This window comes from Pongo abelii, chromosome 1, assembly GCF_028885655.2.
Source record: "Pongo abelii isolate AG06213 chromosome 1, NHGRI_mPonAbe1-v2.0_pri, whole genome shotgun sequence".
Taxonomy (NCBI): domain Eukaryota; kingdom Metazoa; phylum Chordata; class Mammalia; order Primates; family Hominidae; genus Pongo; species Pongo abelii.
Genome location: NC_071985.2, coordinates 47,911,069 through 47,935,635, shown reverse-complemented (window position 1 = coordinate 47,935,635; position 24,567 = coordinate 47,911,069). Strand labels below are relative to the sequence as shown.

At 51.3% G+C, this 24,567-nt stretch overlaps 1 protein-coding gene and 1 long non-coding RNA gene across 14 annotated transcripts in view; one reads left to right on the top strand and one right to left on the bottom strand.

Moving 5' to 3' along the window:
* Window positions 1-24,567, top strand: part of NAV1 (neuron navigator 1) — a 282,581-nt gene that overhangs the window by 87,978 nt on the left and 170,036 nt on the right. For 8 of the 13 annotated variants that reach the window (XM_063725833.1, XM_054523254.2, XM_054523268.2 and 5 more), the window contains 2 exons: window positions 2,722-2,825; window positions 21,457-22,248. In XM_063725833.1, the coding sequence (XP_063581903.1) occupies window positions 2,722-2,825; window positions 21,457-22,248 (896 nt within the window). The remainder of the gene's footprint in view (window positions 1-2,721; window positions 2,826-21,456; window positions 22,249-24,567) is intronic. The other 5 variants (XM_063725839.1, XM_063725836.1, XM_054523273.2 and 2 more) reach the window with 1 other exon arrangement.
* Window positions 2,814-20,840, bottom strand: LOC129048460 (uncharacterized). Its single transcript, XR_008510824.1, has 3 exons — window positions 10,175-20,840; window positions 9,047-9,125; window positions 2,814-7,905 (listed from the first exon to the last, which is right to left on the bottom strand). It is a non-coding gene; the product is annotated as an uncharacterized LOC129048460 (long non-coding RNA).

Below are 24,567 nucleotides of genomic sequence, written 5' to 3'. Positions count from 1 at the left end.
CCCTTTACCACCTCCCTAACCCCCAACAGTTCTCTTCTTCCTGCATTGGGTGGGCCTTGGGTTGGACTTCAATTGGAAGTATGGTTAATGGTATCAGGAGCGTAGGGTTACTGGTGTCACTACTGCAATTTTCTTCTCTCTGGTTCAACCTCTGCCTGATTTCTGGCATTCACAGTGCTGTCCACTCAGGCTGAGAAGTGATGGCGGACATGGAGGCCTGGCCATGTTTGGAGAGATGGAGGCAGATGTGGATAAAAATACAGAGCCGACTGAAATTAGAGATAAAGCCTGCCTTCCTCAATGTTTTTGCCGTTGGAGTTTCTGGCCCATATGACTGATGTAACCTCACCCACTCTTGCATCATATTAATGGCAGCAATAATCATGACTGTAACTATTTATTTTTTTATTTTTAGTTTTTAATTTATTTACTGGAGACAGAGTCTTTCTTTGTCCCCCAGGCTGGGGTGCAATGGCACAGTCATAGCTCACTGTAACCTCAAACTTTTCGGCTCAAACAATCTTCCTGCCTCGGCCTTCCGAAGCTCTTGGATTAACAGTTGTGAACCACCACCCTGGCCTATTCCTATTTTTCGTTTTCTTTTTTTTTTTTTTGAAATGGAGTCTCACTCTGTCGCCCAGGCTTGGAGTGCAGTAGCACGATCTCGGCTCACTGCAACCTCCACCTCCCTGGTTCAAGCGATCCTCCTGCCTCAGCCTCCCGAGTAGCTGAGATTACAGGCATGCACCACCAAGCCTGGCTAATTTTTGTATTTTTAGTAGAGGCGGGGTTTCGCCATGTTTGCCAGGCTGGTCTCAAACTCCTGACTTCAAGTGATCCACCTGCCTCGGCGCCCCCACCCCAAGTACTGGGATTACAGAAATGAGCCACCATGCCTGTCTGCCTATTCCTATTTTTAACACTGGTTATTGCATACCTGCTCTGGCCCAGACACTGTGCTTAGCTCTTTACATATACGATGTTAATCAATGAAACAGTTGACACATGATATAGAATTCCTTCTCCCCAGTAGAATGTTCTGTTACTTTCTCACCAATATGTTGCATCCCCTACTTCAAAATCCCAGGTCCATTCTAATTTCTTCCAAGAAACCAACCAACCCGTCTTTCTTTATCCCTTGGCACTCGTGTACTTGGACAGACATTTAATTGACAACAAAAGCCTGGTGCAGTGGCTCACACCTGTAATTCCAGCACTTTGAGAGGCCGAGGTGGGCAGATCTCAAGCTCAGGAGTTTGAGACCAGCCTGGATGACATGGCAAAACCCCATCTCTACAAAAAATATGAAAATCAGCTGGGTGTGGTGGCTTGAGCCTGTAGTCCCAGCTACTTGGGAGGCTGAGGTGGGAGGATCACTTAAGCTCAGGAAATCAAGGCTGTAGTGAGCTTTGATCACACCACTGCGCTCCAGCCTGAGTAACAAAGTGAGACCCTGTGTCAAAAAAAAAGAGAGACAGACAGTAGTACAGGGTAATTGTCCCCATCATACCAAGCACCCCTGGGGGCCAGGATGAGGCCTCCTGCTTTCTCTAACGACACCCCACCTTGCCCTATCCCCAGCATTCACCTGAGGGGCCTGAGATACAAAAGAGCTTAGCAGTGCCTAAATAGCTTAGAAAAAGCTGAGCAGAAGCAGCAAACACCTCACAACCCTAGACTGTAAAACTGATCCCAGCCTTGGGGGAGCATCTTTTCACCCCATGATGGAAGCCGGACCCAGACAGGAGAAGAGATCTACTCCAGGTTATACGGTGAGTTAATGGTAAAATTGAGCCCAGAGTCCTGGCCATCTAGGCATTGAAAAAAGTGAAAACTGGAGAGACAGAAAGACAAATCTCAGTGGCACTGGAAACTCTCAGGGTTCCATGGCCCAGCCCTTCAATTTCCCCTCCTGCTTGCACAGCCCTCCCCTCCCCCTCCTGCCAAGCTGCCAAAGGCTCCATTTAGCTGGAGACAGCGGGCGGATGGGTGGGCGGGCCAGCTCCCAGAGCCTAGGGTAATTACCTATAATGAAAGCTCCCACAGCCTTTGTTCCTGGGAGCAACTGTACGGTTGAGGTTGTGCTCAGAGGTCTGTGCGCACTTGGGAGCTGGTGCCCAGAGACCTCACCCTTCCTTCCTGCTACCACAACGGGCCCAGCAAGAGACTTGTCCTCCCGGGAGTCACTGGGATTGCAGCTGAGCCTACTCCTCTTTCTTTCCTGACCTACCAGCTGCCTGGACTACGAGCAAGCCCAAAGCCTGTGTGCCCCCTGAGCTACCAGGAATCAGTGACTTCAGCTTCAGAGGGAGCTCTTCCCTGTGTGTATGTACATGGCTGTACATACAGGCTTATCCTGAGGGCAAGGATCATGGCAAGACAAAGGACCCAAGGCCTGGAGTTGCTAGGGTATCCCTCTGCCCTATAAGTGATAACGTTCCTGGGAAATGGGTAGATTGTAGAACGTCAAGGGGTGACAAGCATCAGGCATCCCAGTGTCCTGTGGGGCTCCCTGCCTGGCGCAGCTTTGCACAGAAGGCCTGCTGCCTGCTGGAGGGCAGGCATGTGCACATACCCATCAGGGAGGGGCTGGCCCTGAGTGGTGCAGGGCACTATCAGAAAAGAAGAACCAAGTTCTAAGAGGGTTTTCTCAGCCCCATGGAGGGGCTTAGAGACCAGGACACCTCTACCATGAGTGACTACCCTTTCTTGGTCCCACAGGTTGCAAACTGACCAGAAACCTGGCCCCCTCTCCCAGGGCAGCTGGGCCCTTGATGGCTATGCTGAGCCCCTCCATGAGACTGAGGAGAGCTTCTCCTGCATGGGTAAGTGATCTGGGGGAGACTTCCTCCTAGGGTCGGGAGACCACTGTGCTAGAGCTGCCTACATGGAAGAAGTGACCTAGGCTGGATGGGTCCATCTCTTGACAAGGAGACGTCAACCTGTGACTTGTACTTTGAGTTTTCATCATGCTTGACTCAACCCAGGGTTGGTCCATCAAACCCAGGAGCCCTTTAGGGGCAGCATAGAGAAGTGGCCAGGGGGTGCCATGTTTATCTGATGCCTAGGCTATGGGAGTCACTGCATGTGTGTGTCATGTGAGAAGTCGTGACACAAAGGTAACAAACTGGGAGTGACAGCCAGGTTCTGAGTGGTGCCCAGGTTGAGAAATGAAGGTGCTGGAATTAGGGAGGCAGGCCAGAGCCATCTGGCTTGCTGCCTGACAATGCTTCCCCTTCCAGGACCACTTTTAACAGGCCACTCCCACACATGTCCCCTTCCCTGTGTCATCCTGTAGTCATGAGATATCACCTGAGCCTCAGGCATGTGAGATTCACCAGGAAGATCCCTAAATTTCAAATACAGCAATATTCCATAAGGGCAGAGACACAGACGGTCTCAGGTGCATCCTCAGGTGCTCAGTGTCTCTGAATAAATGAATGATGCATGGATGAGTGAGTGTCTTGGGTACCATAGGTCAGGCCCTAAGTGGGTCAGATTCAAAACTCAGCAACACTTACGGACGTGTGTTGATTTTCCTACAACATTAAAAAAGTATCTAAAGGATGGCTATGATTCACACCAGGGGTACATGAGGCTGCACACTACAGGGAACCAGGTCAATCCTTTACTTTCCCAGACAAAGGGAAACTTGCCTCAACAAAATAATAAATTTCCTTTTCACAAACCTGAGATTGTCCAGAGGGTTTGTCTCCCAGCTTTGTCTCGGTGCCCTGCTCCAGCGGGCCAAGCTGGGGCTTAGAACACAGCCTGACCCTGAGATCATTGGACAGGATGGTATACTGCTTCTGTCTTCTCTGTGCCCCGCTGGGCAGGTGGCCGGATATCCCTTCTTGGCCTGGGAGCTGGGACCTTTTGAGCCCTTTCTAGGCCTGGTCTATAGCAGTGGTCTTGGAGCCACTGCAACCCTAAAAACAGAGCAGCAACACTCATTCTTCCATGACAAGCCTGTGGAGGAGGGTTATGGGTTAAGGACTCGACATTTGCAAAGCAAGCCATCTCCTTCCACAATAAGTATACATGCAAGAGAACCAGGGCATGGCAGGGGACAAAAGGAAACCAAATTTCTCTGGCACCGAAAAGCCATCAGAATTAGAATGTGGTAACCAGGAAACTATGTGGAGCTCTATTTTTACATTTGCAGTTTTGTTAGCGTAATGGCTTCCTCATGTGGATGCCACATTGTTAGAGCCTAATGATCTCCATGCACCTAACCCAGCGCTCGTTCACGATTATTATCCGATGAGTTGATGAGAGGTCTTTTACTTTTAACGTCTGTTGCAGACTAGCATTAGGAATCCCCCAGGCTTGTCAGCTGGAAGACCACCCTCACTGGTTAGATGTGAAACTGTCTGCTAGATCACGTTTGGGTTCCTCTGGCGGGACAGAGTGCCAGGGAACCTTTGGAGGAGGGTTTTACCAGAAAAGTGAGAAACACTGGCTTTCTCCAAGGCTCTAGGGAAGAGGAGCAGGGTTCACTGCACTGCCTCTGTTCTGGTGCTAGCTAGTTGTCATGGTGACCCATCTCTGCCGAGGATACGCCGAGCTCTTTGATGGGTTGGATGGGGAGATTTCGGATTTGCCTGCCTTGTGGAAGAGGCTGCGCTCTTCTGAGCTTGAAGAAACCAGAGAAGAGAGGAAGAGAGGAGGCAACTGAAGGGTTTCATTTTATGCCTTGCCCTCTCACTCCTAAAGTCACCTGGGGCATGACGTGACTCATTCATTCATGTATTCTTTCATTCAATCTACAAACCATCAGTGAGTGTTTGCCTTGTGCTGAACACTGTGTTTGACACTGGGGTAAAAGACAAATAAGACTTTGACCTGCCTTCAAGACGTTCACAGCCCAGGGATTCACTCCAGTAAGACTTATCCAGAGAATTTGTTGGGATCCCAGAAGCTGTGCCCAGTGACCTACCCCTATAGGGGTTGACAAGGCAGCCAGTCAGTCCTGCCTCCCTTGCTAGGCCCCATGGCATGAGGAGGGCACCGAGCTTATTATCCCATTTTATAGAAGGAGAATTGGGTGCTTTGGAAAGTACTCCATCAAATATTTATATAATTCACAGAATCCAGCATAGTTATTTCACAGTTATTGATCATGTTATTTCCATATCAATTTGTAGATGGCTGGGGGTTTGGGGGCTTTTTTTGAAGCTCATGTATCTTCCCTTCCTGACCATGAACTCATCTTGCCCCCCATCACCTAGCACAGTGCCTGGTGGTCAGGGTTTGGTGAAGGTATGATTTGAATGAATGAGTAAGGAATCCAATGTAAGTGGTTGTAGAGCTCTAAAATTTATCCTCTATGAGCCTGTTTCTTCTCTACCAGCTGAGAAAGACCAACCAGTCTTTCTCTGCTCCTTTCCCAATATGCTTCTCTCTGTCCTCCAAGCTCACTGAATGGGTTTGGAGGGTGAGTGCAGAGTCTTTGAGGGGAGCAGGAGAAGGCCAAAGAGCTTTCTCAGCCTTGTGCCACTTTCTTAATCTGCCTGGACTCTGGGCATAGAGTCCAAACAAGGCTTTCTAGTATTTATATAGCAGGAGGAGAATTTCCCATGATGACTTGCCTCCAGCCTGGGGCACTAGGGATGTTCTTCATATATCCTGAAGGCCATCCACCAGCAGCTGCTCCTTCTGCCTCTGCCCTGGGGCAAATGTGGAAATGCCCAGCCCACCAATGTTTGTACATGTGCCCTGACCCTCCCTGGCTCATCTGATTCTGTTGGTGACAACCCAGCGCTGGTCCCATCTGCTCACTCTCCCTTTGGTTGCAGTCAGCACTGGGTAGTGCACAGACCACCATCAGATCTTAATTTGGACAGCCAAGAGAAGCCAAGGCTGACATTACCGCGTGCCCACGTGTGTGAGGCTGTGTGCAGGAGGACTGGCAAAGGTTGCCCCAATGCTTATGCAGATTCTTTAATGACTTCCACTTTGTGGCATGTTTGAATGAGCACTAAGTGGACCCACAATGAAGGGATTTTTTTCTCATCATAGCATGTGTCATCGGGAACAAGCCAGAGCCTCCTCCCTGCCTCCTTCTCACACAAGGGTTGATATATATAGAGAATGGGTGGGGCAGTGTGGAGTATGGCCTCATACTAGGGCTGTTTTGCTTTTCTTCTTTCTTCTCCCTCATTGAGCTGGCTCCATCTTTAAGCCACAGTGAAGTTTTTCATGCCTTATGGATTTGAAATAGAGAGAGCAGGGATAGAGTCTTCGTTCTAAGAGAACTTGCAAAGCTAGCGGGCCCGGGGCAGGAGCAAGGAATGATAACTACTCTCTGGGAGAGGAGTTTGTTCTGGGGGTTTCAAACCAAATCCAAGTATTCCTGGACTACAAATGACTTGCATCAAAGAACATAGGAAGTCAAAGCTCTAACAAACTTTATAGATCTCCCAAATTTGGCCTCATTTTCAATGAGGGAGAGATGAGACTCAGAGAAGAGAAGTGACTTGCTCAGGACTGCATAGGAAGTTAGCAGGTGAACTAAACCAGGACCACTGCTTTCTGACTCCTTAAACACTAAAAAGAACTAAATGGTAATAATGACTATCACTTATTGAATACCCTACTATGTGCAGGGCATAGTGCCAAGTGCTTTACATAAAGTCCTTAATGAATACCTTATACAATCCTTTGAAGGTGTTATTATTACTCTGTGTTATGGATAGGAAACTCAGGCTCAGAAGGGTTATATAAAACCTGTCTGAGGACATCCAACTAGGAGGCTGTGCCAGGATTCCATCCCAGGCTTGTCAAAAGGCCACACTCTTCTCTTACTCCCTGCCTTCCCAACTGCCGCCAGTACTCAGTCAGTCGCACACTGTCCAAGCTCAACTCAGTCTCCCTTAGCCTCTGCCAAGCAATGAGGAAGGAAATGGGATCAGTGAGCCACAGTCCCTGCTCACATCTCCCTTAATCTGAGCAGGTCCCAGGATGCCACTGGCATCCCTGTCACTCCAAACCTTCATTTCATGCTGAGTTCACACTGCTGTGTTCTTTGCCCTCTGGGGACCTCCAGGCCAAGATGAGCCTTATGTCCCAGCCATCCGTGGAGAGAAGACATGCAGACAATTGACTAGAAAGTAGAATAAGTTCAGGGGCAGATGATATTAGCCGTGTTCTCAGAGCTTGAGCAGGTTGGTGCTGTTGTGGGGCAGAGGTGGCTTGGGAGTGCGAGGGTCTCTGGAGACCCTGTTGGATAAACAAAGCGGCAATCTAGGACCTGGTAGGCTTCCAGGAACTGGGACGGGAGGTCATAATAGCACTTGTAGCAGCAGCCGACACTTACCATGGCTTACTGTGAACCAGGCATTGTTATAAGCACCTTTAATCCTTCTAACAACTGCATGAGGTTTGGAATCTAACTCCCTACTTGCCTTGCATCGCAGCTTCCTCACTTGCTAGCTGTGCAGCCTTGGGGAACTTATTTAGTCTCTCTGTGCCCCTGTGTCCTTGGTTGTAACCAGGGATGACAACAGTGCTTTCCTCATAGGGTTTTGTGAGAATTAAATGCATGGATATTGGTAAAGCACTTAGAAGAATGGCTGATACATAAGAACTGCTCAATACGTGTTTGGTGTTATTTGTTATTGAGGCAAGTGATGTTATTATCACATTCACTTTGCAGATGAGGAAACTGGGATAGACAGGTTAAGTGGCTTGCCCAAGGTGGTCCAGCCAGGATTTGAACCCATGCAGCTGGTCTTCAGAGGTCATGCTCTTAACCATACGTTCCATGACCTCACTGGAGGGGAAGATGACTCAAGTCTGGGAGTTCTCCCAGGGAGGCCAGGAGAGGCAGTGGGATCACCAGCCTGGCTCTGGAAGGGGCCAGGAAGGAAGAGACCAGATAAGTAAGGTCATCCGAGGTACCTGCTGGAGGGATTTGAAATAGAAACTTCAGGAGTCTGGATGCTATTTCTTTAGAGGAGTACAGGGGGAGGGAGGAGATTGACTTTTCAAGACAATATTTGGCTGGGAAGGGGATTTATCTCAAGGCAGTGGATTTGACCCAATGTTAGCCATTTCAGTGGATTGGCAAGAATAGCAGAAGCTGGTCAGCTTGGAGCCTCTTTTCCCCATGGCTACCTTGGACTCAGGCCCTCCCACTCTAAAAGGTGTGTGAGTGATTCTACGTGGTTTTTGCAACTATGAGTGCTCCACATACAGTACAAATCCCTTGCTCTCCAGATCCTGATTGTGGTCCCAGAAATCAAGAAATCTTGTCAAGACCCAGCTTCCCTGTTTCTTGCTGCACCAAGAAAACCAGGACCTCTGCATTGCCCAACTCCAGAGGAAATTCATATCCATTTGACAATTTGTTTTGTTTTTGTTTTGTTTTTTGTTTTTTTGAGACAGAGTCTCACTCTGTCACCCAGGCTGGAGTGCAGTGGCATGATCTCAGCTCACTGCAAGCTCCGTCTCCTGGGTTGATGCCATTCTCCTACCTAACCCTCCCGAGTAGCTGGGACTATAGGCGCCCACCACCACGCCCGGCTATTTTTTGTGTGTGTGTTTTTAGTAGAGACGGGGTTTCACTGTGTTAGCCAGGATGGTCTCGACCTCCTGACCTCACGATCCACCTGCCTCAGCCTCCCAAAGTGCCAGGATTACAGGCGTGAACCACTGTACCCGACCCATTTGCCAATTTTTTATAAAGCACTTACTGTGTTCCAGTTGCTATTCTAGAAGCTTGGGATACGTTTGTGGACAAAATAGGCAAAGACTTCTGCACTTGTGGGCCCTTTATGATGTAGACTAGAGCTGTGCAGTGTACAACCTGTGCAGCTGTACATGATCTACATGGTGGCCCTGGAGAAGCCCCAGCTCTGGAATATGTCTCCCACCCTAAAGAGCAGGAGCAGAGCTTTGGCCTCATGACACTCCTGGGACTATAATTAGCGACAGCAGTCTGTGGGCCACCCCCCTTTGCCCTGAGTGCTTGAATAGATGAGGAAGGTGATAAACTTTCCCCTGTAGTTTTCCTAGAGAATTACCCCCTATACCCAATACCTACTTGTCCTGGACTTGGCAGCCTCTTAGCAGATTTTTAGAGACTCCACTCTCCAACCTGCAGTGATCTGCTTCAGCTCCTCCTAGGAAATCCCAACCCCTTGTTTAGTTCTCCATGTGTCTATGAGCCATGGAAAGGTTCTGGGAAAATGGACACTTAAGGAGAGGTGGCCTGGTTGACAGGAATCTCTCCAGCTCAGACTGCTCCATACAACTTTAGAGGTTGTTATCCAGGGAGCTGTGGAGCAGTTACAAATTTCAGCCGTGGGAGGCGGAACTATTTGCTAAACTTCCCCCACTGCTGCTCCCTACTTCTCTGGCCAATCCAGGTAAGCCTCACCTCCAGTGCAGCTCTGAAGATCTGGCCCCTCAGATCTTTGCCCCATGCCTGGGCAAAGATTGGCCAGCCCTCCTTATAACTCTGAACTATGGTCTCCCTGGGAAGGCCCAGGGCAGACAGAGAGCCTGCAGAGGGGGGCTTTATCTCAAGAAGTGCTGGCTCCATGCCAGTCTCGGCCAAGGCTGAAGTCTCCCTCCAGCACTACTGAATGGGCAGAAACTGGAACACACCATCCCATGCCCCCCCAAACCCCTTTGTAAGAGGATTAGGGTCCCCTGGTGAGAGACTTCCCTCCCCACTATAAGGCTGCGGGCAGGCTTACACAGAAGGAGCTCTGGAGGGAGGCAGTTGAAGAGAGTGAGGTGACACGGACACAATAGCCAGAGAGATTAAGTGCTGAGAATTACCCCAGCCACAATATTCATCCTTTAAAAGGGCGGAAGGAATAAAAAACCTGCCTTCCTGGGTGGTGGGAGTCCCAGGCTTCAGAGGGAGCTGAAGATAATCAAAGGTCAGGACATAGGAAGGGTCAGCAAGTGTGGAGTCATCCACGTCAGACCAGATGAGCTCAGGGAGGAGGGGAGAGCGGAGAAATGCTCAGTTGTCCCTTCTCTCAAGAAAATCCTTCCAGGAGAAGGAAATGAGAGTGTCCTGCAGTATGAATGACTGAGGTCAGATAAATAAGAGAACTTCCTGGCAGGAGGAAAGCTCAGCCCCAGTGGAAGTAGAAGTGGAAGGAGAGCAGCCTGAGGTTCATATAAACACTGGCACAGTCCAGGGGCAAAAGCTGACCTCATGAGCTCACAGCATCCTTCCCGCTGAAGAATCTGAGGTTGCGTGCAGGCAGGAGGGAGCACAGAGGTGGCAAGCCCTTTGTGATGACATCAGGCCCTGTGAAAGGCAACGTTCTCATCATGGCATTGGAACTCCCACCTATCACACCAATGAAAACTCTTAACATTTGCAGAGCAATTTTTATATGCCAAGTAATTGCCAGTGATTATTCTATTAAAATTCATTGAAATATGAGTCCATGGCGTTCCTCTGTTAGGTTTAATGCCTCATTCAAAAACCTAACAAAACTCTAATAAAGCACAGAAGTGCCAACTGAGAAAATGAGTGCAGCTACAAAATGGGAATATCTTTCTCTCTAGGGTAGTAAGAGGGCCGGGTTTCTTTAAACCATCTGTCCCAGCTGGTTCAGACTAAGATGGGTAAAAGCTTCTCCTTACCTTTGCAGTTGCCTTTACTTTTTTAGAGTCAAGAATCTCTTTAAGAATTTGACTGATATTACAATATATCCCCCCAGATAAATGGACATATTCACAGTATTTGGCTTATGTTTGATGGCTGGTACTGAGGACCCCAGAATCCAGTCTGTGAACATAGATTAAGAAGTTCTGTTCTAGGGTAATGATGTCACCACTGTCTTGACAAGGTCACCACAGGTTTGGGCCTTGTGCTTCTCCTCATCAAGTTTTTGGGTTTGTGTGGCCCACAGTGAATTAAGAGGATTTATTACAGAGTAAGATTATCCCCAAGGTCCCTCTTAGTGTTGTGATTAAAACAACAAATTTTTCATGGACAGGTCAAATTAAACTCTAGATTTGCCCATCCCGAAGGACACATGCTCACACAAGGAGTTTGCTTGTCCCCATCCAACACATGGGCACAGCCATAGGTACACACCCTACCCTCTCCTTCCTTTGCCCGCCTGGAGTTCTCCCTCACAGGCCTGCAGTTGCCATGACAACTGATCTGGGTGGGTCATGGTCTAAGGGCGATGTACCTGGGTGGTGCAGAGCTCTGCTGAGGCCCAGTGTGCAATATCCACCCCAGTGGTGTGTATGGGACAGTTGCCACGGCAACATACAGGAAAAGCACATGTGGGAAACATCTGGACTTCTTATCCTGGGCTCTTTATTAGCCTGAGGAGCACAGGGATCTGATTTTAAATGAGTACGGTTTCAGACAGAGTACCCTAGATTAGGTGTTCTTCTGCCTTTCCCTACTAGAAGCCCCTGAGCAGAGGGAGCAGAGATTCTCTAGCTCCTTCCCCCACCCAATTTCTTAGATGACCAGCTGTATATATTCTCTTAAGGCCACATAGCAAATCAAGAAGACAACCCAGCACCCCCAAGACTTGAGCTTAGGGAAGTCCTCAGAAGATCCTGACTTGTTGGGACTGTCAGGTCCACTAAAAGTGGACCAAGACCCCAGGACACAGGTCATGGTGCTGAGCTATGAAGCGACTGGTGTTGCTACAGACCACCAGCTCTGTCTGAAGGATTCTCCTCTGCCACATTCTCACTCCCAGGATTCTGTGGGGCAGTCTTAATGTGACTGCAGTCCTAGACTCATGCAGACTTCAGGTGCAGCAGCTGTCTGGGTTACAGGAGCTCCTCAGCAGGACAGGCAGGAGAGTCAGGGCCCTCCTTCCCATTCTTCACTCCCCCTTCTAATACCCAGTCCCCCTTTCTCTGCCAGGATCCCAGACTTTCCTGCTGTTGGGTTCTATATGTCTTGGAATCACATGCGGTTATTATGTTAAGCAAGTCTCTAGAAATAGCTGCATTGTAATAGCATGAAGTTACGGGAAGATGTGGAACACACACAAACCTATATTCAAATTCTGATTCCACCAGCAGCCTGCTGTGTGGTCTTGGGCAAGTGTATGTCTCTGTAAAATGAAGATAATGATAGCCCCTGCTTCAAAGGTTTTTATGAAATGATGAACATTACATGTCTAAGAGGGTCCCTGGCAATAGGAGGTGCTTAGTAACTGTAAGATCCCCTGTCCTTCAGTTCAGCAAGCATCAGTGAGCCCTTACTAACTAACCTATGTAGGGCACTTACAATTCAGCTGGCAGAAGAGGATATCTCCCTGGGATATAAGTAGGCAGAATGTGGGTACCCAGCCCCTGACTATAATCAGTGGGTAGGAAAGGCAGAGCAGTGTGCGATGGGGTAGTCGGAGAAGGCCTCCTGGAGGAGGTGGCTCTGAAGCTGGGGTTGAGGGGAGAATTGGACTTGAATTCATGTAAGAGAAGGCATTCAGGAAAAGGGCAGAGCAAAGCAAAGGTGAAAGGGTGGGGTCAGGCGTGGAGCAGGGGCATTTAGAGGAAAGCATTAGAGGGCAAGGTTGTCAGCAGGTGAAGCCAGAGTGGGGAAGGGCTTGAGTACTGTGTGTTGGCCAGCACTGGCCTCTAAGGCAGCCAGATAGCAGAGGCCAGGGGATTGTCCTTCCCTGGGATAGTGAGGTCATCAGGTCAGAGATATGCTTCTCTGCAGGAGATCATGGAGTTCTGGCTTTAAAAGAAGGAAGGTCTCAATGCTTGGAGATCTGGACCCCACTCCCCAAGGAGAGCAAGGAGAAACCCCGTGCCTTGTTGTGCACTGCCAGGGCTCCTCTGCTGAGAAACCAGTCACGAGAAATAGAAGTCCCGTGTTCTAGCCTGGGGGCCGGGACACTTGGGAGAAGCCAACAGCCCAGCCCTGAGTCAGACCTCCCTAGCCCCTGACTTTCTAGCTGAGAAACCCTTGGCTGAAGGAGGGGCCAGTTTTTTGGATTCCAGCCCCTATCCTCCCCTCCCACGTCTGGAACAGGCCCTCCCAGGAGCCTTCAACCAGTTTCCACTCCCTCCAGGGCTACACAGCCCCGAGAACCCTGCCTCTGAAGGGAGAGCCTGTGCCCCGTCCCCGTCCCAGCTTCGGGGGCCCAGCCTCCAGCTGGGGACATGGGCTTCAGGCTCTGGTCTTGTTTACTTGTGTGACTAGAGGTGACTTGTTTTCCTTCTAAGGGACCTCATTTCTGCCCCGGTCCTTTCACACGGCAGGCAGGCTCATCCCTGCTCTACCCTTGCCCTGTTGGTGTAGAAATTTGTGTCCAGGCAGCTGTGAGCTCCAAGGAATGTGAGTTGTAGCTTAGAATTTCTCGGCATTTCCACCCTTCTGGAAGCTCCCCCGAGACGGTTGAGCTAGAGGGCAGACCGAGGCCCATGACCTCTGGCTCCACTCCCAGCCTCTAGTTTTCTCTGCCTCATTTTCCCCAATAGACAGGAAGACAATAAATCTCTCTCTGGAGCCCACACACCTGATCTGTAGCCCAGAGGAAAAATCCCCAACCACTGAACTTAGGGAGTCTTCTGGGGCCAGAGAGGGTGAGCCGGGGACCTACAGTGTCCACAGAAATATCTCAACTACCAATGCCCTGGAGAAGCAAAGGCAGTGGCTGGGCTAATGGACCAATCTAGGAAGGCTTCCTGGATGAGGTCCTGGAGGTGTGAGCCACTCAGAGCATCCATATTGTACCACTGTGTCTAGTGTCTCCTTTTTTTTCAGCAAGTGGGAGTGGGGGATGGGGCTGAAGTCCCAGCTGGGATTACTGCCTGGGCTGTGAGGATACTTTGCCCACTTTTCCCCCTGTCTCCCAGAGGTGTGGTGAAACTATCCCCATGCCTCTGGACAGAGCAGAGATTTAGGGGCAGAAGAGGGTCTCAGCCCTGAATGCCCCAAGGTCATTCCTCTGAAGAACTGGAGCTTCCTTCAAAGGAGCAAGGCAAGGGTCCACTGGCCTACTCTGGCCCAGGGCTTCAGGGAAGGGAGAAAAGATGCTGCTGGGCCACCATCCCAGAAGCTTGGCGTCCATTCCACACACCAGCTGCACTGTGTCTTGCCACGGGGTATTAAGAGGTCACTGCTGTTTACAATTCCCCACACATCTGTTCCGAGTCACGCATTCATTCATTTAATCAATCGTCATTCACCAAATATTTTTGAGAGCCCACTATGTGCACAGAGCTGGGATGGGTTTTGAGAAAAAGTTCAACCGAAGATGAATCCTTGGGAAACACCAATGGGTGAATGACAAATGACAGCCCTGAACATTAGGAAATGATTAAAGTGGCTGCAGTGAACTGCGTGGGGAGAGTCAGGGAAGGCGGCCTAGAGGAGGCGGATTTGGCCTCAAGAGGGGCCAGGGAGAAGAGAGGACTCTAATGCTACCTCCAAAACCAGCTCCTCCTGAAGCCTTCCCATTTTGCTTGATGGCGACTCCAATCTTAGAGTTGTGCAGGCCCAAATCCTTGGGGGACATTCTTGGTTCCTCTCTTTCCCACACACCCACATTTGGCCAATAGCAAATTCTAACAGCTTCAAAATATATGCAGAGCCTGACCACTTCTCACTACCACCACAGTCACCGCCCAGTTCCAAGCCACCATCATCTCTCAGTTGGGTGACTGCAACTGCTTCTGCCCTTGAGCCCAGCAATTTGCTCCCCAAACAGCAGCCAAAGTGGCCTTTTCAAGAGGGAGGCCAGGTCACGTCACTCTCTGCTCCCAGCCTACCAAGGCTCCCATCTCACTGGGAGTAAAGTTTTGGGTTGCTTAAGAAGTCCCATGTTTTGGGTGCTCAAAAATTCCCTGCTGATAGCTGGAAAGACATGAGGGAATGACAAGGTGGAGAAAAGGACAAAAAGAAGTGGGGAGCAATGGCTAGAGGGCTTTCCACAAAGGCGGGGTGTTGGCATCTGCTAGGGAGGTGATGAGGAGACCTCATGGTAGGCATCTAAGCAGAGAAAACGTATAGAAAATGCTTGTCACTCAGCTGGGCAGTGACAACTCCATGCTGGTCCAGAGTGAGTGGGCTAGGCTTGAGGAGCCATGTGGCTGGGTTCCTTGCCCTTGCTCTCCAGATCCTGACTATGGTCCCAGAAATCAAGAAAAACCTCCCCAGCTCTGCCCTTAACCCTGGAGGAAGCCAAGTATGGGCTCATGTGCCCCCTTCTCCCTCCCGCAGATCTCCCCTTCTCCCAAGGTCTCCTTCCTTCCTTCCTTCCTTCCTTCCCTCCTTCTTTCCTTCCTTCCTTCCTTCCTTCCCTCCCTCCTTTCTTTCTTTCTCTCTTTCTTTTTCTTCCCTTCCTTCCTTCCTTTCTCTCTCTCTTTCTCTTTTTCTCTTTCTTCCTTTCCTTCTCTCTTTTTCTTTCTCTTCCTTCCTCCTTCCTTCCCTTCCTTCTCTTCCTTCCCTTCCCTTCCTTCCCTTTTCTTTCTTTCTTTCCTTCCTTCCTTCCTCCCTCCCTCCTTCCCTCCCTCTCTTTCTTTCTTCCCTTCCTTCTCTCTCTTTCTTTCTTCCCTTCCTTCTCTCCCATCCTTCCTTCCCTCTCTTCCTTCCTTCCTTCTTTCTTTCTTTCTTTCTTTCTTCCCTTTCTCTCTCTCTCTCTCTTTCTCTCTTTCTTTTCTTTCTTTTTGAGATGTAGTCTTGGTCTGTTGCCCAGGCTGGAGTGCAGTGGCGCGATCTCGGCTCATTGCAGGCTCCACCTCCCGGATTCACACCATTCTCCTGCCTCAGCCTCCCAAGTAGCTGGGATTACAGGCGCCCGCCACCACGCCCGGCTAATTTTTTGTGTTTGTTTGTTTGTTTTCAGTAGAGACGGGGTTTCACTGTGTTAGCCAGGATGGTCTCAATCTCCTGACCTTGTGATCCGCCTGCCTCGGCCTCCCAAAGTGCTGGGATTACAGGTGTGAGCCACCACGCCCAGCCTCTCTCTTTCTTTTTTTCTTTCTTAATTTCTTTCTTTCTTTCTTCCCTTCTTTCCTTCCTCTCTCTCCCTTTCTTCCCTTTCTTCCCTTCCTTCTCTCTTTCTTCCTTCCTTCCTCCTTCCTTCCCTTCTTTCTCTTCCTTCCCTTCCCTTCCTTCCCTTCTTTCTCTTTCCTTCCTTCCTTCCTCCCTCCCTCCTTCCTTCCCTCCTTCTTTCTTTCTTCCCTTCCTTCTCTCTTTCTTTCTTCCCTTCTTTCTCTCTCTCTTCTTTCTTTCTCTTTCTTTCTTTCTCTCTCTCTCTCTTTCTTTCTCCTCTCCCTTCCCTTCCCTTCCCTCCTTCCTTCTTTCTCTTTTTTTCTTTTTTTTTGAGACAGGGTCTCACTCTGTGGCACAGTAGTGCAATCTCAGCTCACCACAACCTCCGCCTCCCAGGCTTAAGTCATTCTCCTCCCAAGTAGCTGGAATTACAGGCACGTGCCACTATCACCCAGCTAATTTTTGTATTTTTAATAGGGACAGGGTTCCACCATGTTGGCCAGGCTAGTCTCGAACTCCCGACCTCAAATGATCCACCCACCTCAGCCTCCCAAAGCACTGGGATTACAGGCGTGAGCCACCACACCAGGCCCCAAGGTCACCTTTCAAGGTCAATGAGCTGGGGACAGCCTGGCCTACCTTCCCACCCTCTCCTCTCTTTGGCTCTCCCTGACCCCCAGTTCTCCTAACACAGTCCCAACTGACAGATTCCCCAGACCCCCCACAGACACCTGGGTTACATCCGTTTCTAATCCCAGGGGTGTGAGAATGTGAAATCACACAGCATGCGTCTCCTTGGCTGTATGCCTACATCTTCATTCCTCAAATTGCTTTAAGTTATCTGTCAACAGAAATCACTCATCCTATCGCCATTCCAGAAACTACCAATGACTTTGGAAAGAGAGGATTGGGGTGATGAGCTGGTCTTTGGGGCACTGGGGATTGGGGACTTTCATGTTCCAAACCAGCCTCTTTCTGCACCTCTCCTTTAGAAACTTGGTTACTGACATCACCAGCACCCACTGCCTGCCCAGACAGGCCTCTCCCTCATCACATAACCTCTTCATTGACCATTGATGGTAGGATCTCTCTTCAGAGGACAATTTGAAGCCTGTCATTCTAGAGAAGGGGTAAATGGCCGAGTGGGAGGGGCTCAGGGCTGGGTTTGGAGATAATGTGACAGGGCAGGTCCTTCTCTTTTTAGGAATCACTCGAGGAACCATTCTGCACATACTGGTTTTATCGACTGATGCTGGAATGGCTGTTGCCACGGCAGCAGAGTGCTGCCACTGCATTAGAGGATAGTGGGAAACTCATGGGATGTGAAAAGAATCAAAAAAGAGCCAGATAGAGGGAGAGGTCACATTAGGGAGTGTCAGAAACTTCCTGGATGCCAAGATGGCCATTTAAAGGGACCACCACCTGGCCATAGCAAGACCCTTTAAAGAATGACAGTGCACAGAGACTGGCACTCAAGGGGATTGGCACTGAATTAACCCATGAGATGTGCATAGAAGGTGTCTTCCATTTTATAAACTGACAGGTGACATTTCATGCAGGATGGAGTGTGGAGCACTAAGTTTAGATGGTAGGGAGGAGGCTTCTCTTATTGACAACACTTCTTTCTCTTCTCAAAAGAAGCAGAATTTCAGGAGCCGTTTATTGAAGGAAGGGAAAGGACTTGGGATTTGGGGAATAGGATATCCCATGAGAGCATGAGACAAGGTACACAGGAACAAAGAGGAATAAAGACAGGGGGAAGGGACCAGGCCAAAACACCAGATCAAATGGGAGAGCAAGATAACCAGGAAGGAAGGAAGGAAGATCTGGCCCTGCGGAGGGGGCATAAGGTGACAAGCAAATGCAAGTGGACAGAGCAACAAGTGGAATCGTGTTTCCTAGCAGTACTAAAGAATTTAAGAGCCCATTACTGGGTATATACCCAAAGGATTATAAATCATGCTGCTATAGAGACACATGCACACATATGTTTATAGTGGCACTATTCACAGTAGCAAAGACTTGGAACCAACCCAAATGTCCAACGATAGACTGGATTAAGAAAATGTGGCACATATACACCATGGAATACTATGCAGCCATAAAAAATGATGAGTTCATGTCCTTTGTAGGGACATGGATGAAACTGGAAACCATCATTCTCAGCAAACTATCGCAAGGATAAAAAACCAAACACTGCGTGTTCTCACTCATAGGTGGGAATTGAACAATGAGAACACATGGACACAGGAAGGGGAACATCACACACCGGGGACTGTTGTGGGGTGGGGGGAGGGGGGAGGGATAGCATTAGGAGATATACCTAATGCTAAATGACAAGTTAATGGGTGCAGCACACCAACATGGCACATTATACATATGTAACAAACCTGCACCCTAAAACTTAAAGTATAATAAAATAAAAGAAAAGAATTTGAGAGGGACTAACCTACAGACATGGGTGTCAGAGATGAGGGACCAAATTAAACCACGGAAGAGGGCACCAGGTTTTGCTCACAGCAGAATACACTGGGTGGAATGTGTCACATTGAAAATATACACAGTGAAAATAAGCTTTCTCAGCCAGGATGGTAGCCAGTGAATTTCCCTTTGTCTGCTAAGGAGAAGATGAATTTACATGCAGAAAGGATATAGAGACAGCAAGTAAGAACAACTGTAACCTAGTAAGTCAGAGAATAGGTGTTGTCGGATTCTCAAATTGCTGTTTTTAGGAAAGGTGTGGTTCTCATGTGATTGAATTAGGGACATCTTGTGTAAATTAGAGAATGACCAATGAGTAAGGATGAGGACTGTAGAAGTGATGGCTTGTCACTTCATTACAAGTACCCTGAAGGATGGGGTAGGAAGAGCATGGTCATGCTTACTCAAAGATTTGGCACCAAAGGTGGGGCTTGATTCCTTGCTTGAGCTGGGACCTCATGTTTGGACATAAGCATGGGTACTTCGTGTGTGCCCAGAAAAGAAAGTCCCATGATTGGCCTCATCCTTTGGGCACTCTCTGTGCCTTGGCCAAATTCTGGCATGATACCACTCACATTCCTTTAACCAGTTCTTCACTGCTTGTCATTTCCTATCTGGAACCACGAACCCTGGTTCCACCCCTGAGTTTCCTAATGCTAGACATAAGCCTCTGAAGCCAATCTGCATTGTGCATTGCAGATGGTACAGAATCCTCTTGTAAACCTTTGTACCAACTCCTGTCCTCCACTCCTCTTGTTATTCTTATAATTGGAATATATACACCCATGTCTGTCTACCTGAGATGAATGTGTTGATGTGTGTGACATTGCATTTTTCACAAGGACAGGATTATTATTTTCCCAAGTCTTGTATTGTCTACCTTGTATTCCCTGCCAGACAGGAAATACAAGAGTCCAGAGTTCCTCAAGGACAGAATCGCCACCTTTTTCTGTGTCTCCAAGACAGCCAAGAGTCCATGCTTCTTACCAAACACTTCTCTGCTCGAGAACTCTATATTCTCAGTGCCACTTATCCTTTCTGCTATGATCCCTGTCATGGCAGATTTTATGGCATCTCAATCTGGAAGGCAGAGAGTCCTGAGATAACACCAGAACCCAAGAGTCATGCAGGGTACAGACCCAGCGTATAGTGCTCAGGCCTCCAAATCCATTTAACCAACAGAGTTGCAACACCTGCTCCATGCAAGGTGCTGAGTGACACAGTTCTACACCTGGAGAGATCCTGCGCTGGCGGGGGAGACAGACAGAGACACAAATACATTTCACACCAGGCAGCAGGTGATGATTAGTGTTAGGAGAGCGTGTGAACCATGAGACTCACACACAGAGTTCTTCAGATTATAGGAGAAAGGGAGGAAAGGAGCTAGAGAGATGGAGGTTGGGTTTGGGGTAGGGAGATAATCTGATGGTTAGACATTCTGGCAAAAAGTTCTTAGGGCTTTATAATCCCTAGAGTGTGGCTCCATCTGGGCCTAACCCTCCTGGAGCAAGCTTCGCTTTCAGAGAATTCCCTTCCACTTTCTCCTAAGAGCCTTTTGCTCAGGCAACCTGGCCGTGACTTGGGAGGCCATTCAAGGATGGGCAGTGTCCCCTCTACTGAGGTACAGTCCTAGGCAAACTCCATCTGGCTCTTGTTCTCCCTCCACCTCATCCCTGTCCCCTGGGTCCAGTTAGGAGGAAAGGAAGAAGGGCTTGGGAAACATCTTTTAAAAGCACTCTGCTGCTCTGCTTAACTCTGGCAGGCAGGGGACCCAGTGCAAAGCCTCCTCTTGATTCCCTAGGTTTGACACAGGCCTTTACAGTTCCAAAGCCCTTCTACCTGTGAAGCTGGTATTATAACCACTACAAAAGAAAACAGAACCAGAGGGGTTCAATGACTTTGACAAGGTCATGTTGTTAATTGGAACAGAAACCCAGTCTCCTGATCTCAAGAGTTACTCCTTCCCCTACAAAGCCCTCAGCCCCCTCTCCAGTCAACCCTAGGCCCCTTCTCTCCAAGCCACCCGTGTCCTACCCCCATCCCCTACCTCCTGGGCTCAGGAGGGCAACCTTGGGCCTCAGAGACTGAAGTAGGGTGGGACTGGGAGTTTCCTGGGGGAAAACCAAAGACGGTTTGGGGTTGGGGAGGGGAACGAGCACCCTGGATACCATTCCTCCACCCCTCTCCCGACATCTCTCTCAGGCCCACGGGCCCACTTTCCCTCCCGCATTCTGAGCCGCCCTCCCTCCGTCTCTTTTACCTGCACCTCCACACCTCCTCAACAGATCTTTATCCTGGACACGGCAGGGGGTCACCCGTGCCCTCCGAGAATCCAAGAACCCGCCCCGCTTCTACGCGGAAAGCTGGGAGAAAAACTGGTCCGATCCTTTATCTCCCCCCTAACCCCCACTCATTCGCCCCTGGAGCTCCGCTCGCAGATACCTCCCCCTCCCGAGCCAGAAATAGACACACTATCTCTCCCCCACCTCCCTCCCCGTGCGCACACTCGCTCCCCTCCTCCTGTTTGCTCCCCGCCTTCCCCTTCCCTCCTTCCTCTGCTCGGAGCTGCAGCCTGCAGCCTCGACTCGGGCTGACTGGCTGGCTGAGTGCGGCCGGGGCGCTGCCGGGCAGTGCAGTGTCCACGGGACTGACAGGCAGGCAGGCCGCGGGCTGGGATCCGGACACCAAAGCACCGCTGGGCGCCGGAGGAGCCGCGGGGCTTCCATCCTTCCTTTGACTGATTTTTAAATTTTAATTTGTATTTTCCCCGCCGCCCCGCCCCTTTTCCTCCGACCCCGCCCTATCGCTCTCCGGCTTCCCTGCTCTTTCCTTTTTCCTGGCTTCCTTCCTCGCGTTTCTTTCCCCTGCGCCCTCGGCTTGCCTCCCTCCTTCCTCCCTCGCTCCCTCCCCCTTCCTCTCCCCTTCTTCCTCGGTTTCTTCCGTCCTCTCTCTCCCCCTCCTCCTCCCCCGCCTCCTCCTCCTGCGCTCCCGCCCCCTGCCCCCTCCCCCCGTGCCTGCAGACGCGCGGATCGTCCATGCGCTCCTCGCGGGCAGAATGCTGGGCAGCAGCGTCAAGAGCGTGCAGCCCGAGGTGGAGCTGAGCAGCGGCGGCGGCGACGAGGGCGCGGACGAGCCGCGGGGCGCCGGCAGGAAGGCGGCGGCGGCGGACGGCAAAGGCATGCTGCCCAAGCGCGCCAAGGCGCCCGGCGGCGGCGGCGGCATGGCCAAGGCCAGCGCGGCTGAGCTGAAGGTCTTCAAGTCCGGCAGCGTGGACAGCCGTGTCCCCGGCGGGCCGCCCGCCTCCAACCTGCGCAAGCAGAAGTCACTCACCAACCTCTCTTTTCTCACGGACTCCGAGAAAAAGCTGCAGCTTTATGAGCCCGAATGGAGCGACGATATGGCCAAGGCGCCCAAAGGCTTAGGCAAGGTGGGGTCCAAGGGCCGTGAAGCTCCGCTGATGTCCAAGACGCTGTCCAAGTCGGAGCACTCGCTCTTCCAGGCCAAGGGCAGCCCGGCGGGCGGCGCCAAGACCCCCTTGGCTCCGCTTGCGCCCAGCCTGGGAAAGCCGAGCCGGATCCCTCGAGGACCCTATGCGGAGGTCAAGCCGCTCAGCAAGGCGCCTGAAGCGGCCGTGAGCGAAGATGGCAAATCGGATGACGAGCTGCTCTCCAGCAAGGCCAAGGCGCAAAAGAGCTCTGGGCCCGTCCCCTCCGCCAAAGGCCAGGAGGAGCGCGCCTTCCTCAAGGTGGACCCGGAGCTGGTGGTGACCGTGCTGGGAGACCTGGAGCAGCTGCTCTTCAGCCAGATGCTGGGTAAGTCCTGCCGCCCCGCCCCGCCCCGCCCCTGGCTTTCTCCTAACCAGCTGCTGGGGAAGGTGTGGGGAAAGCGAAGCCCCCTCCCCTTGCGCCTTCCCGGAGGGCCCTCCTGTTCACGATCAGGCTGTGATGGGCATTGCGCCCAGATGTGCTGAGCTGGCCCACCTCCAGATGCGCATGGCTCAAGTGTACCTTCTTAAAGACATTAGAGGCGGGAACCCGGGCTCGACTCTGGCCTGCCCGAGGTGAGGCTGGACAATGGGGTGGGGGGTGGGGGGGTTACAGGCTCTCAGAAATAGAGCCAGAATCCCAATATGGCAAAACCTGGGACTGGTGGAAACCTCCGTTGTGGTGTGGCCTGCGCTTGACAGGAGCATCCCGCATTGCAAGGGGAGCGTCCAGCGAGAGCCCGGATCTAGAGGACAGATGTGGGAGAGCAGATGTGAGGGCTGATTGGCCCCGGAACACAGCTGAGGCTCCACTTCCTCTGTGGATCCCGAGTGGGAGCGCAAGTCGGATTTCCCCGCGGTGTGAGGATTCTGGCTAAGAGAAGCGTCTAGGGCCGGGGGCGGGCGGGCTGCCAGCTGCGCGCATCTAGGCGCCTGTCCTATACCTCAGCCCCGGCTCTGGCCCCAACCCCTACACCCGCAGGCCTTTTAGGGCGTGTGGAAAGCTCTGTGCTTTAGCTCAGAGATTCCTGTTTGACCGGGAAGGCTTTGCCCTGTGGCTAATGGAAGCCGAGCAGGCGGGAAGGGAGGAACAAAGCTTGCTCGAGTGGAGGAAGCGCGCAGAGCTCTTCCATTGTTCTCCGTGCCTGAAGAGTCTATGCAAAAAAACCCGAAGCGGGCCCTGGAACTGCTCTTTCTCTCCCTGGAGAGCCCCTGCCCTCAGAGAGGAATAGATCTGGGATGTGCCGGACGCCAGGCGGCCATGCCTCGGGAACTGGCACGGGCCCTGTTGGGGCCACGGAACAAGGACGATGGGGCCTGGAGCCCAGGCGAGCTGCTTTGGCTGCGCGGACTTGTTGCGGTGGCTGGGATGTGGGTCCTCCGGCGCCGAGGGACCCGAGCTTCCTGGGTACCCGGCAGGCTGCCCGCCCGCTGGGGGCTGGGAAGGGGCGTGCCAATGCGCGTGTGAAGGGGCGGGGCCGAGTGACGGGCTTGGCGGGTGGGGAACATGCAAGAGCTCGCCGGGCGGCCCTGGAGAATGCGAAGCCGGAGGAGACCGATTCGGCCTGCTGCGGTCTTCCTAGGGACCCTCGACTCCTGTGTGGGCTAGGATGAGGGTCCTCTGACAGGGGCAAGGATTTGGGCCTTTGGAGAACCGATCCTCACGCAGGAGGCCGCAAATGGGCTTTGCAGAGGCAATCAGGAGACTGGACAAGGGCAAAAGAAGAGCAGCCTTTTCCCCTGGGAGCCCCTCCTGAAGGTGGGGATGGCTGGGTGGGTGCAGAAGCTGACCAGGCAGCCTCACTCTGCAAAGGGAATGTGCCACCCGGTCCTCAGTGTGGGGCTGAGCCTGTCAAAGCCCCTGCCCCAGTGAATGGGGCAAGAGAGACAATAAGGGAAAAAATTAAATTTTTGGCAGGCACCAAGGAGGGATATGGACAAAATGCAACTGGCCCATGTGATAGAGAGCCCTGCTGAGGGACTGAAAGCAGGGTGAGAGAGGAAGGGACCGTGTGTGTGTGTGTGTGTGTGTGTGTGTGTGTGTGTATGTGTGTATGTCAGACTGAGAGAGGGACTTGGCGAGGGAGGGCAAGGGAGTATCAGGGCATAGAATAGCAGAAGGCACAGAACCCTTTTCAAGGTCAAGGCTTTACTTGTTGGGGATGACTTAGCTGGTCTGGGTCCTCTCCAGACCTGGAAGCCCTCACACTGTCCCAGAAGCTGACTGCCCATTGAAGCCCTGTTAGTTGCTCCTCAAGAGGAGCCAAACAGTCCTGAGCTGGCTAGGGAGGTGGGTGGAGGGGTAGGAGTGCGGAGGAGGGCAGGTGCAGGGAGGGCGAGAGAGGAGGAGAAGCTGAGCTGTGGTCCCTTATTCCTGCTTAGCAGTTGTCACTTCTCAAAGCACACTGACACTTTCAGCAACCTTGGAAGTGAGGAGAGAACACCTCCACTTCCCAGTTGGGGAAATGCAGAGTCAAAAGCATTGAGGGCCTTAAAGGCATCTATGAGTTCATGGTGGAAGGGAGATTCTGCATTGATCTCCTGAGGCCTAAGTCGCAGCTCTTCCTAGGAGAACTGATTGAGAAAGGAAGAGTCAGCAGGCAGAGGGACCTGCCCAAGGCTGTGTCTACTGGGCATGGGCCACCAG